Genomic DNA, 14,019 nt, shown 5'->3' with positions numbered 1-14,019 from the left:
ATGCTTGTCCGTTTGAACATTTTAGTTTATGTCCTAGTAATTAACAAACCGAGTTCGAGAACTTCGAAGTGGTGCAATACAAGAAAGACGAAAGCAAATTAATTTGCAAAATTCATTGAAGTTAGAAAATTAAATGAACATGTTGAGCCAAAGACAAAACTGCAACTGATTCATCGCTTGTACCTTTTAATATTAAAAAAGGAGTAAAACATGATACATCTTAAACCCAATTAAGAGGCCACTTCACAATAAAATAGAACACAACAAACTGCAGAAGACTTTCTAGATCGAGTTTTTTTTTTAAAGCATTGGCATGTTAGCTGCATGTTAGTGTGGGTTGTCTTTTGGAACAAAACTGAGTTATGTAAACATTAATTGATGTGGATGTGCACATTTTAAAGTACACGCACAGCCCAGTCGGTGTGGAAACTCCCCTTTTACTTTTATTCTAGCCAGAACAATCCACAAAACTCAGCCACACAAAGGGGTGTTGGGTGAGAGTAAGCGCTAATTAAACAAGGCCTCCTCCAGTCACTCCGCTCAATGTTGTCAGGCAGTTACTCCCCTTTCAATTTGGGATTCATGAATCGAATTTTCTTCGCCATGGCGATGGCATCCAGATGGAGGTTGCGGTTGAGGATGATCGAGCCGCAGGAGAGCGCCCCGGCGAGAGCGCCGGCAAAGCCACATGTGAACACGTCCTGACCTGAATCACAAAACACACACAGAAAGTGGTGGAGTTTAGCCCTGAAGTCGTGAGAGGAATTGTAGGAGGGCTGCGGGGCGACACCGCGCTGCTCGGAGGGTCCAACCTGTCAGATAGAGGTTCTTCAGCGGAGTCTGAGGTCTCACTGTGGCGTTGAGTTTGGGGCTGAATCGGGCGATGCCGTGATCCGCCCCGTAGATTTCACCTTTGGGGGCTCCGATGTAGTGCGTGTTCGTGATGGGGGTGCCGGCGTCGATGAACTCAACCTACACAAGAAAGGCAACATGGACATCGATACGCATGGATTAGGTCAGGAAGGCAAGCCTGGTTTTACGGTTCTGTATGACTGGCCACATAGGAAACAATAAATGAGTAATAAGCAACACAAAAGATAACAATTGGAAACAAAACGTGATAACAATTATAGTGATTAACCTAAAGGAAATGGGAGTGGGAAGAAAGGACAGACGTTCCCAGTTTATTGATTCATGTTAATGAAGTGGTTGAGTTTCTTTTTAGGCTACATAAAAGGAGTGCCAACCCAGCATAGCCAGAAAGAAAAAATATATATATATATATATATATATATATATATATATATATTGAGCAATATATCTCCGGAATACACAGTACAAAAAGCTAATGAGCAGTGAGGGGACACGCGTCACCTTGTCTCTGGTTATCTTGGGGAAGACATCGAAAACCACCTCCAGGATAGAGTCGATGAATGCCTGTTTCAGCTCTTTGTATTCAGGCGACCTGTTGGACACTTTGTCGTCCTTCCACTCCTCAAACCACTCGTAGTTGGCAAAACTGACCAGGCTCACGGTCGACTTCCCTGAGGGGAGAGTTTTGAAAAGAGAGAGAATTATAAATTATCCTCAGTCCACCGTAGAAAAACGGACCAGAAAGGTTTCTGCACCTGGAGATCTCTCCTCCCAGGTCGGATCTTTAGCCGATGGAGATGCCACGAACAGGAGAGGTACTTTATGAGCAGACTCTTCCCGCTTTCCGTTTGAATACTTCTCCACCCTTTAAAAGAGAACAGCCGATTTCACACAGCAGATATATTATGTTATAATTATAAACAAAAATATCTTCTGGACAAGAAGTTCCTTACGGTTTCTGTTATATCTCCAACACACTGTATGATATTAGAGTAACTTTAAGACTATACGAAAGTATAGTATCACAAATAAAGATTTTAGCATTTTCAGATTTACAGTTTGAGTGGCCAGTGAACTCCTCAGACATTAAACACTGACCGAGCAGACTAAAAAGATTCTTCATAGGAGCCAATGGCTCTTTGGCCACGAGATGCAAAACAACGTACAGTTCGTCGAAGTTATTCTCGGCAAAGATCCAGTAGTTGTCGGCTTTGAGGCCGAGCTCCTCCTTGGTTCCATTCAGACCCACAAACACACTCAGGCCGCCTTCGCCGTTCTTCATCATGCTCGTCTGCTTCTGGATAGCTGCGTCGAGTGTCACAGCAAAGGTTGAAGTGTCTTGAAGGCTTTATAAAGTGACTCATTGCATAATTAATAAAAGTTGGTCAAAAAAAAAAATACATTTTCTAGACCAAAGCGTTGACGGAGTCATAATAAAAACAACCAGCTCAGTTGCAGTCCCTACCCGGCATGGCCTGGAGCTCTTTGGGCAGCAGCTTCTGGTATGTGTTGAAGATGCCGGCATTGGAGATGACCATCGGGGCGTGTATATGCATCTCCTCCTGGCCTTTCATGACGCTCACACCTGACAACCATGACCAAAGAAAGAAAACGCAAAACCCAGAACATCTCCGGTCACTCGGAGCTGCGTGATGATTCCGGAAGCGCTGAGGAAATGAGACCCACCAGTAGCTTCCTTGGAGTCATTGAAGAGGATGCGGTTGACCGGCGCTCGGACTAGAACCGCCCCGCCAGCCTTCTCGATGATGGGGATCATGTGGTAGGCGATCTCGGAGGCTCCACCTTTCGGGTACCACGCACCATTGAGGTAGTGGGTGACCAGCAAGCTGTGCATAGCGAAACTGCTGTCTTTAGGAATGTTACCTGCGGGTCAGACGCGGAGGCACGAAAACCCATGAGCGGGATTCTGCAGAAATGGTTCCATCTGGCCAACCAGCGTGCGCGGCTTGGCTTACCGTAGGTGCCGAAAATGTAGCTGAAAACCGCCCTGAGGTCCTTGTTGTCGGTGAGCTCGTTGACCACTTCAGTCAGGCTGCGAGGTGCCATTTTGAAGAAGAAGGAGAGACGTTGGGCCAGACCGGTGTAGACCAGGAACTTGGCCAAGGGGACGGGGCAGATCTTCAACATAGCGAGGAGCCAAATGCCCCGGCCGACTTTCTGCAGACGGAACACACATGAGACACAACGATGGTGATCCGCAGTACACTGCAAGTGCACGATTACAGCGTACTTAACAAAGTCCAAGAGGAACTGTGTAACTGGGTGTGTGAGGATGCAGCTCGACAAGGAAAATTAACAAAGCCAGAAAACATTTTTTGAATTATGCACAGAAATACTGTCTCAGGGGCCATAAAACCAAAGCGTGAATGCTATTGTATCCTAATGAAACACCGGTATTACAATCACAATGACCTTTGACCAACAAAATCTAATCAGTTCATCCTTGAATCAAAGCTTCTTGCCAAATCTAAACATTTCATCTTGGAGCCGAGCTGGATATTCATGCCAAACCTGTAGCAAATCCATGGGGGCGTTGCTGAGCTACCGGTTACGCAATTCCAGTGGGGAGACACAACAATGAAGAAAAGCACAGAATAGATCCTCAAAGACAGAGAGTTACATTCCTTCATCTTTGTGTGAAAGACGCTGTTGCAAATCAGTCTGGTTAAAATTATGCAACATCTCATTTAAGAGGAGGTCCCGCCGACCTTTGCTTCACCAACCCTTGAGCTCTTGATGAATATCAGTGACAACACTTAATAAAAATGTGGATAAAGTGCTAGAGTTTAGAAACGCTCGGTTCAAGGAATAAGCAGAGGATACAATCGGGTAGACGGATGACTGACAACGCACTCTCCACGGTGCCATTTTGTCCCGTTCACAAAAGATCCCACCTTGGCCAGCCTCACGTACTCGTCGATGGCCTTCTCCTCCCCGGGGAAGCATTTCTTCAGCTCCTCCGGGAAGCGGGTCCGGCCGCTGTAGATGGGATAAGTGCGGCGGTTCTCCGGGGGTCCCAGCACGACCTGGTCGTAGGGATTCTCCAGCGGCTCCCACTGCAGCTGTCCGTTGGTCATGCTGTCCAGCATGCAGCGGAACGGCTTGTGTTCCAGCAGGTCGCCGATGTAGTGGATCCCTGAGGGGGGACGGCACGGGGGCACCACAGGGATTGCGTTAATTTGTTGCGTCTTGAAATATCGGGGTGGGCTCTCCGACAACAAACAGAAATGGAAAGCCGTCACAGCGATTTCTTAATTTTGGGTTCTTCTCACCGACGTCAAACTCAAAGCCCTTCTCGGTGAAGGTGTGGCAGCATCCTCCGGCCCGATCGTGCTGCTCCAGAACCAGGACTTTCTTTCCAACTTTGGCTAGCAGGACGCCCAGCCCAAGACCACCGATCCCGCTGCCGATGATGATGGCGTCCAGGTTGTCAGGTACTCTGCTGGCCAGAAAACCTGCCGGCAAGGCAACAGCATTGTCAACAAAAAATAGAGAACAACCTGGAATGGCTGCGGCACAAATGGCACAGTAAGAGGACACCTGAGGAGGCCACAGTGGACATCGTCCGCCTCAGTCCACAATCATTCAGGACATGTGTCACTTTGTAATATTGGCTCTAAGAGAGATTCTATAAGCCCAACGATTCGAATTGGTCCGATTTTAAATCCATACTGGGAAGAAGAGTCGGAGCAGCCTCGAATTTTCCTTTCATCATTTTCATTATCGCTTTATTTGAGTCATAACATTTCCAACAGTCCAAGGTTTAAATATGTTTACAGTGGCTTATTTTAAACAGCAGAAGGGAATATGCAGTGCTACTTTGAATCCAACACAAAACTTTTAGTTTGGAACAATTAGTTCCATTTCAATAGGATTTGTTTTTTCATTTGCTTGAAGTTAATATCGCAGCAATGTTGTTGATCCCCACGCAGCACGTTTCCGAGTTAACTTTACACACACATCCTCCAGACTTCAGCCCTACAGCGTTCACTGCGTAAACTATTTACAAATGCATTTGCGGTTGAGATTACTTTGCATATTATTATTGCAATAAATATCACTCAAGTTTTTATAAAGTAAAAACTCGACTTGACGTTGACGGTCACTCACCTTGCTTCAGCACTTTATTTTTCTGCTTCCTGTCGTGAACCATCTTTTTCAGCGGTTCACGGGTGTCCTTCTCGAAGGGATTCGGTCCGCTGCTAAAGACATATTTTAATATAAATATGACCAAAGCGAAAGAAATAATCCCGACTACGATCAACATTGTGCCTGCTAGTCCAACATGCACAGTGAACAGTTCCGCGTTACCCCAGAGTTACTGTCCACGTGACTGACAAGTGATACGGGCCAATTAAAACCGTCTAATAACGCACGTTGGGCGGTTTCGACCAATCAACGTCAAGCTTGGTGCAATAGCGACGCACAGGGCGTGAGGAGACCACGCCCCTATGGTGTTCCATAATTTTAAATAAAGGGTCTGCCTGACCTTGGTGACGCCTCAACAAAGGCTGATAAAGATTAATCCACAATGTTTGCTTCTTCATGTACATTTGTTGAGTTTTGCACTTTTGTCAAAGTAGAATTCTACTGAATTTACATTCACCAATAGTTGATGGAAACTGTTAAGCACCTTGAAACCAGTAGTCTGCACATTGTCAAAAACAAATGTGTTAAAAATGACTGTTGAACCTAAAAAAATGTTGCAATTAGAAAAACTTTAATGCTCGATAACTCTGTCTTGGCCTTGGTCACTGTGGTTTGCCAAAAAAAAAAAAGAATCATTACATCCTCGTACTTGTTTTTACGCAGCTAGAACACCATCGACTAAGGAATACCATGAGAGAAAAAAAACAGCAAGTGATCTTTGAGTTTGCTTTACTGCAACTGAGCAGGTGCTTGATTTCGTATCCTCTGTAAATATGAACTTTGACAAAAATCCTCACTGCAAGTTCAAGACTTTTTTTTTTAGCAAAGAAATAAGAGTAAACAGATCACCTTTCGCTGTCACATTGTTTTCCTGCTGAAAAACACCATGAGACCCTTTATTCCTTTACAACAGTTTGGAAAACCAGCAAGTTACATAAGTACCGCCTCAAGTGGGGAACGTCCCCAGTAATCATCAACACTGACTCTGCACCATGTCCTTGAAGTCCAGACGGCTTTTCACCGGCCCAAACATGCCCTTGTGACTTTAGACTGACATCACCTGCACGATCGCTGTAGAGCTCCAAATGCTGTAATGTTTGAACATCGTTTTGTTTAACCTTCTAAAAACTAAATAAAAAAGCGTAATATAGGTGATGACCACATTAAACCGTTTGTATCCCGAAGAGCTAGAAAATAAACGCAGTCCGTGCTTTATGCATTTAATCTTTTAGTTTTTCCTATGGAGTGTGTCTTTGCATTATATCATATTATTCTTTAAAACCATTTAAGACTTTGTAATTTCCTCAAGCAAATTAGGTCAAAGTCCTAAAATCACCCCTCTAACACTTTGACCCAAGCTCGTGTTGACTTTTCAGGAACATTTGACAAAACCTGAGAGCCCGTGTGGCTGGACATCGGAACAGAGGCACAGTTAAAAAAATCAAGAGGCGTCATTGCCAAGTTGCACCAACTCCATCAGGACGCATTCAACCTCTGCGTCGGAGTCCGACCTCGTCCGAGCCGCCAACTGAGCTGGTTCATTGATAGTCTGTTTAAGGGCTTCTTCTGTTAGTGCAGTACACTGAGGTCATGGAAGTTAATACGGATGAGAAAACCTCCAGAAAGGCATAAACATATTTTACATAATGATACAAGGTTTTGATGAGAAAAACAAAAGAAAAAAAACAAAAACAATCAGGGTCACGCAGAACAAGAAAGATTTTAACAGAAGCCCTTATCTGGTGTCCACTTTGGGTATTTATTACCTCACACATTGAACCTTTCTCTCTCAAAATCTTTTTTTTTTAATCATTTTGTTGTATCTAAAACCTAAGAATGACTGATTTAATTCAATTGCAAAAAGCATTTCCCACATTTTAGGAATCAAACAGAACAGTGGGTTCTGGTCTGTGCGTGTTAGGCCAATGACCAGAAGTAATGTTTGATATTATTTACATGTGATTTACGTTTCGTAGGGATGCCAACAGTGAACGTTCGATATACAGAAATCTGTGCTGTTCTTGTGTGATTGGTACAATTAGGACAGCGCTCAGATGAAATAACGTTGATTGGGATGGTAACGATGGCTTAAGGTCCATGTGATCGAGCGAGGCGGGGAGAGCCTCGCCGCTCTTCCTCCTCCCTGCCTGGCAGCGGTAGTGCAGGTCAAAGTTCAAAAGATCAAAAAGTAAAAATGGGCGGTGTTTTTTTTTTTTCTTTTTTTTTTTCTCCCTCCTTTCCGGAAACAGGAAGTCATCAGTCCATCTGGCAGGTGGTCGGTGCGATGGGGCCACCCGCTGGCCGGTTGGTGACACTTGTTTATGGCATAAAGGGACGTCACTGCAGAACCAACCCAACCTGAGAGAAAGATTAGGGAAAGCAGTCACAAAAATAGTAAACTTAAAAAGGTCATAAAAGAGTTAATAATAAATATATTTTAAGGCCATAAAGAAGGTGAAAGGGTGGAAGTTCAAATGAAAACAATTGGGAAGATAGGATTTAAGTGTGTTATTATATGGCAATCTGGATTGTCGCGAAGTGCAGAAAAAGAATGGAAGACAAACTGAACAAGATAAAGTAAGTTTGACACTTCTCCATTATGATACATTGAGCCCTCTAGCTTCTTGCTAGGAAGGATTGAAACGCGCGCACACACACAGTGTGTGTGTGTGTGTGTGTGTGTGTGTGTGTGTGTGTGTGTGTGTGTGTGTGTGTGTGTGTGTGTGTGTGTGTGTGTGTAAAATCCTCTGAGAATGTAGTTTAAATGAAAGATGCCACTTTACTTATTTGTTACGTCTTGTTGTCGATTGTTCAATGTTATGCAATAAACACCATGTCAAATTCCTTGCATGTCCAACATATTTTTGCAATAAATGTTCCTGATAAGTCTCAACATTTCAATGACTAATATTACCACATTACCACCTCCAGCCAGCTAGAGAAAGTATGAGACTTTTCAATAAAATATAAGGCTTTAATACCATCGAACAACGTTATTTGAGGAAACTAATGTAAATGTATTAAAATATTTTAAGCCCTGCGGATACCCCAAGGTTGAGATGTTGCCACTATAACAGTTACCTTTTCAGAGCCCATGCTGGGACACTTCCAATTGTACAGATAATACTGTAGATTTCCATCACCGATGCCGAACTTAAGCTTCTCCAAGAATGTCTTGTTTTCCATTAGATCCAGTGCATTGAAGACATCGAACCCTTTCTGGATGAAGAAAAACAAAACGCTCATAAGTTCCCCCAAGCTTTAACTTGTCAGAGAACACGCACACGGATTGAAGAGGAACACACCGATTTGGCCAGAATGAGGGCGTCAGACATCAGGTCGAGAAAGGGCGTGGTGGTGTGCACGTTGTAGAAGGAGTACGCGGCTTTCAGACTGCGGTGCACAGGGTGGTTCATAATGGTGGAGGGCAGAGTGTAGAAGCTCAGGAAATCTGTTACCTTGCCATCATTCTGTCAAGAGGACAAATAAAGAAGGTTTTTATGAAGCGCCTCAGTGTAAAACAGACTAGAGGGATGCTTTAAAACAGAAAGTCATTTACCTCCACCAGGTAAGTGTCGATAATATTCTCCCGGGGAAGCAGCCAGTGTTCTACCTCCTCCTGGTTCATGGCGGGCACCAGGTTGAACTGGCTCAGGTACTCGCGTAGGAGGCGATGCACCAGTGGGACGTCCTTCTTGGTCATCGTCCGCAGACCGGAAGTCTTCGGAGTCTGAACGGGGGGAAAAGCAAGGAGAAGGATAAAGGCTCGGCGGGCCTGGGGGCCTATTAGTGTTTGTTGGACGGGTGCGTTTTCACTAACGTCGGGCAGACGGTACAACTTCATGGTGCGCTGCATCGTCATGTTCCTGCTCAGGTGGGAGAACTTCACCTCGATTAGTTTGCGCGGGTTCAAAGAGCGATGCCAGTACCTGTGCACGAAGAAGAAGAAGAAGAAGTTGGATTTGTAAATACTGAATGGCTCAAGTAAAGGAGAGGTGACTCTGTCCCACCCACCTGCATGTGCCCACAGGTTTGGGCAGTACCACTCCAGCAGTGTACACCGCCTGGAAGATGCCCTGCAGGTTGACCCGTCTGGTGATTTCTCTTATCAAAACCGGAGCAACTCGTTTGGAGCGAAGCTTCTTGTGGACGCAGAGGAAATTGATCTCTACCATTTTCTTTTCTCTAAATGTCATAAAAAGATAAATAAGTAATGCAGCAAGTTAGAAACTCTTCAACAGACTCAAACGGACATTAAATAAATAGATCACGTGTTGCACTTTTATATTTTAACTTTCAAAAAAATTAGATTAGACTGTGGTCTTTATTTAATTCTGCATGAGGTATTTGTGCACCAGAGTGCTCTGGCATGCATTTAAATACTTTCAGCAAAGTTCATTAAATAATATCATTAAAAGGTGTTAAATACATAACAGGGACAGATTATTAGCAACACCTCTAGATATAATGAAGGACAGCGCCACTACCAGAAACTGACGTCAACACTAAAAAAGGATTTTAATAAAAAGGTGAAAAAAAACGGAAACATAAAAGTTGCCCTTATGCAGAGCAGTTGGACCGAATTGTATTAAGATTATAAAGTGCGTAATGTGGAATCGAGTGGGATAATAAAGCACAACAGTGGATTTCACCCAGCATGTGATCTACTCGAACAAACCCAGTGTGCTTTGACACTGCATGGCTGTGTTCACTTACATGTCATAGATACAGATGGAAGCAGGAATGGCACTGATGAAGCCTACAAGCTTCTGGTTGGAGTTCACTCTCACCCCACAATGCCACTGGGGCAACCAGCCAGGGGGCCGCAGGGCCCTGAGACAAAGAGATGAGCCGGTCATTAAAAGCAAAAGACTATTGCATTGCCATCACTTGTGTTAATATTTGATAAAACTTCTCCCATAAGCTTTATACAAAAAACATATTTCATGGCTGGATATAAAGTAGTATTTAGCATTCCAATTAAACATTCCATGCCAGGCGTAGATTGGAAGAATATCAGTTGTGAAAAGAAATACCAGAGGAGGAACTCAGGAGAGTAGTCAAATCGGAACATGTTGTCGTCATCTTCTACATAGTTCTCGTTGAGAAGGGTGTAAAGCTCCTTCAGCTGGTTTCACAGGGACACACAAAATTAGACATGGTGAGATTTTCTTCATTCCATCGATGTAAAGAAAAAATGGAACGGCAGATACTGGTACAATGACAATCCTGCTGAAAACTGTGTGTGTGTGTGTGTTAGTTAATAGACCCTCTTACCACAGCAGCGTTGCCCAAGTCGAGGGTGTCCCAGCTGAAGCCCAGCGGGAGGCTGTAGGGCTCCTCCCGGATGTGGTCTTTGTCAGGTTCAATAGAGCCATGTGATGTCACGGTCTCTCCTGAAGGAAAACAAAACAGTTAGACAGTCAGACACAAGCACAAGAAACGCACAACAAGTTAAATGACCTCGTCTCAGAAGAAACGTGATAGTCATACCTAGCTTGGGCACAGGCTGTGTGTCCCAGAACTGGTAACTCCTCCGAGTGGCCTCCTCCATGGTCTTGGCAGGGCCCTGGCCTACAGAGAACAGTTCAATGGCCTTTTGGATCTCCTGTAGCTTATCAGCTGGCAATGAATTCACCTGTTTGCAAAGTACACACACAGACAGAAATCAACAGGGTTAAAAAGGGTCAATCCACCAAAAAACAAATAGTAATTTGTTTGGGTGGGGGCCAAAGTAGATAAGAGGTTTAATGTTTCGGATGTAAGAATACAGCGTCGGATCAGCAGAGCTCAGTGAGCACGGAGTGCTTTTGTTTCTTCCACGCCACATTCCACAACAGGCTATTGTACCATGTTTTCTGAGTGACTTAAACATCATTGAGCAACAGCAGTGGAACTGTAACTCTAAACGTTATGGCTAAATATTTTTGTTCCCCCATTTGAATTTAAGGCAATCTGACCGTTTGATTCGCATTGTCACTTTATAAAATGAAGGATTTCATGCCTTGGCAAGGGGATCCTGAGCAGCTTCTGGAGCACCAGATTTCTTCTTCTTTTTTTGCTTCTTTTTCTTCTTCTTGGCACCAGTGTCGTCACCCAGACCCCTGTCACTGAAAGGACAGAAATAGAAAGGCACGCGAATGGGTTTACTACCCCAGAGGAAGCCATGCTCTGCTCGTATTAGAATCGCGACATAGAATAGGCTTCGTACTCATTTATTGAATTTCTCTAGAAAATGTTAAACCACTCAAGGAATAACAGTAATAACAGTCCAAGTTGCACTGCAATTACGGATCGTTTCACCTCCATATAAATAAGTTCTTGATTATTAAGGCCTACAAAGTGAAAGTTATTCTGACTTATTAGCATTTCAGTATTGAACTACGATGTTGCTGATTAACAGCGAAACAGGTCTATTGGATAGAATGAAAACTGACAGTCTCAAGAAACAGGCAGAACACATAAACGTAGAGCACTAGACATCTGGACTGTATCTCTCAATCACCTGAAACAGCTGTTTGAGCAGATTCAAATGACTGTCTTTCTTAACTGTATCCAAAACAATCTATTGGTAATAAAAAATAAAAAAAACACGCCTCCCCTTCCATGATCATTTCAAACCAGAAGAGCCACTCAAACCCCCACCCAGCTACCCCCGTCCTCTGGCCTGAGAGAGACTACATACTTACAGAGGATAATCTCATTAGTGTCCTGTCCAAGAGAGGGGAAGAGGCCGAGCACCGGCCTGTATTTGTAAGACCAGCACAGATGGTGAATCACATGACCTCTGGAAGAAGACTGGACAGCATGTGGCTCGTGTATGTGTGTATATGTATACATGCATGTAGGTACAAGAGGTCAGTGAGTGACTGGGACAATGGACAACAAAACATTCAATAGTTTTGTTCCACAAGCTTCCATTTTAACAGAGCAGGCCAGCCACAGCCGGTCTTTGTCTCCGTGTTGTGCGTTGTGTGCAGGGCCGCATCGCATGTGTTGTTCAAAAAAGAGCAACAGTGAAGCTCACATTTGCTTCACCTCAACTGATTAAATAGCGTCACCATGTTCCACTCACAGCAGAGGTGGATCAGGCACAAAAATTGTGTCATTTATTTTGGGAAATTTCTGCTTTGCTTCCCAATGAAATACTGAACGACTTTACCACCATGAGCCCCCCCACATCTACCCCCAAATCTTACAATAAAAAAACTGCTCATGATCACCAAGACGTGTGATCAGTCACAAGTAACGTTTTGCAAGTAACGCGAGCAGGACACGCCTTAATATTTGCAATCGAATGCACCTTTCGCGCGCGCGTGTGTGTGTGTGTGTGTGTGTTCATTTAGCAAACAGGCATCAAAGCCGAGTAATGGGATTTAATCCAGGATTCCAACATTAGGCTGATTTAGCACATTTCATATATCAAAATGAACAGTCCTGCTGACTCCCCAGTTAACAAAGCCACCGCAGGCAGACGATATGATCACGTTTCACGTGTAACAGCGAGCAGGTTTTTGTCGTTTTCCCTTTTGATTCGGCAACTGTCTGCAGCCCGATTCACTTACAGACAATAGGGGGTTTGACAGCTTTGCTAGCATGCATGCATGCTAAGTTGCTAAATGTCAACTGGGCTTGTCATGAAATGCATCGGTTACAGGCAGACAGAAATGCAAATAATAAATCCTGTATTTGAATAAAAAACTTCCTGAATTTTAATAAAGCTGTACAAGTGGTAGTATATTATTAAAGGAATCGCTTTCAAGCGTGACATTACTTTGGGTGTGCTACCCCCATACTCCGCCTTGCTAGCAGTGAGAAAGCACCAGAGCCCGCCCACATGAGGACATGACGCAATATCAGCCAATCACGTCAAAGAAACTGTCGGGCAGAGGGTGTTTCTAGCCAATAGGCTGAAGGCAAGTGGACGGGCCAACCTTCATCGATGGCTGTCTATTCCGAAAGCCCCCAGACGCTTTAGTTTGATCCCGCTTTGATAACGCGTGCAAAGACGTGACATATTTCACACCACGTTGCCGCGAAGCCTGCCTTCTTACCCGTCGTCAGAGTGGTGCTCTTCATTTTCACAGTCGCTGCAGTGTCCGTGGTCCTCTACATCTTCTTTCTCCGGCATCGGTGCTGTCTCATTCTCATCCGCCATCTTCAACCAGGAAGTGAGGCGCCACCGCGTGCCCTCGACGACTTTAAAGCTGCCCTGATCCCATTGGCTTAGAGCGACGACGGCTCCGCCTGCACTCCTGTCCTCTTGTGGCTGTTTATTATAAGGAGCTATGGCAACTAGTATTGACAAGCTAAGACACCCTTCATGTAATGGTTGCAAGTTTTAATTACAGGTGGAATTATTGGTTCATTATTGTTTTGCAAATGTTTTTTTTGCATTTAGAATACATGTTTAGATATTACTGCTGTGTATTTGGAGATACAATGGAGTTCCACCGGTCACAAGGGGTTGGAAAATCTAAAAATTGTTAAGTAACGAGAGACTGAGGCTGTCGAAAAGCTCAACATTTTCCTCGAAGATGTTGTGGAATAAAAGTATGAAGTTACTTAAGTTAAAGGAAGTACTAACTGTACTTATTTTAAATGATTTAATCAGGCTACATGTACAATGATGAAGTATGGTACCGCTTTCATATGCAACGTCCTCTATATGGTAGTTGTAAGTTGAAACTAAAGTTTGTGTTCATGGTTGATAATAGCAATTTTTTTTTATGTCGTACTGATTTAAGGTTAAAAATTGTAATCTTTTCAACAAGAAAAGAAATGGAAAGAAAGAAAAAACATCGGTTTTGTACCTTTCGTAGTACTTGCTGACTGTCTTACCTGTCTGTGGCCATCAGCACCATATGCATTCAGTTCACTGACCTTCGGGATCTTCTGCAGATTATCAGCTTGCAAAGAGTTTAGCTGGGTGGATACAATATTTAAATGGAAACAAAATGTGATGTTGAAATATTC

The 14,019-nt window shown here is 43.8% G+C and overlaps 3 protein-coding genes across 4 annotated transcripts in view; 1 reads left to right on the top strand and 2 right to left on the bottom strand.

Moving 5' to 3' along the window:
* The window catches only part of rpl19 (ribosomal protein L19), a 219,666-nt gene that overhangs the window by 51,914 nt on the left and 153,733 nt on the right, over positions 1 to 14,019 (top strand). The window lies entirely within an intron of this gene.
* retsat.2 (retinol saturase, tandem duplicate 2) lies at positions 170 to 5,242 on the bottom strand. Its single transcript, XM_040190132.2, has 11 exons — positions 5,005 to 5,242; positions 4,167 to 4,349; positions 3,789 to 4,030; positions 2,850 to 3,051; positions 2,560 to 2,757; positions 2,339 to 2,458; positions 2,040 to 2,178; positions 1,629 to 1,738; positions 1,375 to 1,544; positions 813 to 972; positions 170 to 706 (listed from the first exon to the last, which is right to left on the bottom strand). The coding sequence occupies exons 1-11, from the start codon at positions 5,159 to 5,161 to the stop codon at positions 558 to 560; spliced, it is 1,830 nt and encodes a 609-aa protein (XP_040046066.2). The 5' UTR covers positions 5,162 to 5,242; the 3' UTR covers positions 170 to 557.
* LOC120827305 (glycylpeptide N-tetradecanoyltransferase 1) lies at positions 5,889 to 13,315 on the bottom strand. Of its 2 annotated transcripts, XM_040190133.2 has the most exons (12): positions 13,098 to 13,315; positions 11,048 to 11,153; positions 10,537 to 10,681; positions 10,321 to 10,439; positions 10,080 to 10,171; positions 9,760 to 9,876; positions 9,058 to 9,228; positions 8,864 to 8,972; positions 8,603 to 8,773; positions 8,349 to 8,513; positions 8,125 to 8,262; positions 5,889 to 7,401 (listed from the first exon to the last, which is right to left on the bottom strand). In XM_040190133.2, the coding sequence occupies exons 1-12, from the start codon at positions 13,199 to 13,201 to the stop codon at positions 7,381 to 7,383; spliced, it is 1,458 nt and encodes a 485-aa protein (XP_040046067.1). In that variant the 5' UTR covers positions 13,202 to 13,315; the 3' UTR covers positions 5,889 to 7,380. The 2 variants fall into 2 exon arrangements, with proteins under 2 accessions (XP_040046067.1, XP_077939734.1); XM_078083608.1 differs by having other exon boundaries at positions 8,603 to 8,972; positions 13,098 to 13,280.

The sequence above is a fragment of the Gasterosteus aculeatus genome, chromosome 11 (assembly GCF_964276395.1).
Source record: "Gasterosteus aculeatus chromosome 11, fGasAcu3.hap1.1, whole genome shotgun sequence".
NCBI lineage: Eukaryota > Metazoa > Chordata > Actinopteri > Perciformes > Gasterosteidae > Gasterosteus > Gasterosteus aculeatus.
This window is presented reverse-complemented; position numbering and strand designations above follow the sequence as displayed.

What these genes read in the sequence shown, in the direction of transcription:
- LOC120827305 (XM_078083608.1), bottom strand. Translation starts at nt 13,201, where the DNA reads ATGGCGGATGAGAATGAGACAGCACCGATGCCGGAGAAAGAAGATGTA. An exon ending in GAGCACCACTCTGACGACGG is followed by an intron (nt 11,154 to 13,097) that starts GTAAGAAGGCAG and finishes CTGTCCTTTCAG; the next exon opens with TGACAGGGGTCTGGGTGACG. An exon ending in CCCTCATTCTGGCCAAATCG is followed by an intron (nt 8,263 to 8,348) that starts GTGTGTTCCTCT and finishes TTCTTCATCCAG; the next exon opens with AAAGGGTTCGATGTCTTCAA.
- retsat.2 (XM_040190132.2), bottom strand. Translation starts at nt 5,161, where the DNA reads ATGTTGATCGTAGTCGGGATTATTTCTTTCGCTTTGGTCATATTTATA. An exon ending in AAATAAAGTGCTGAAGCAAG is followed by an intron (nt 4,350 to 5,004) that starts GTGAGTGACCGT and finishes CCTTGCCGGCAG; the next exon opens with GTTTTCTGGCCAGCAGAGTA. An exon ending in CTGGGAGGAGAGATCTCCAG is followed by an intron (nt 1,545 to 1,628) that starts GTGCAGAAACCT and finishes CTCTCCCCTCAG; the next exon opens with GGAAGTCGACCGTGAGCCTG.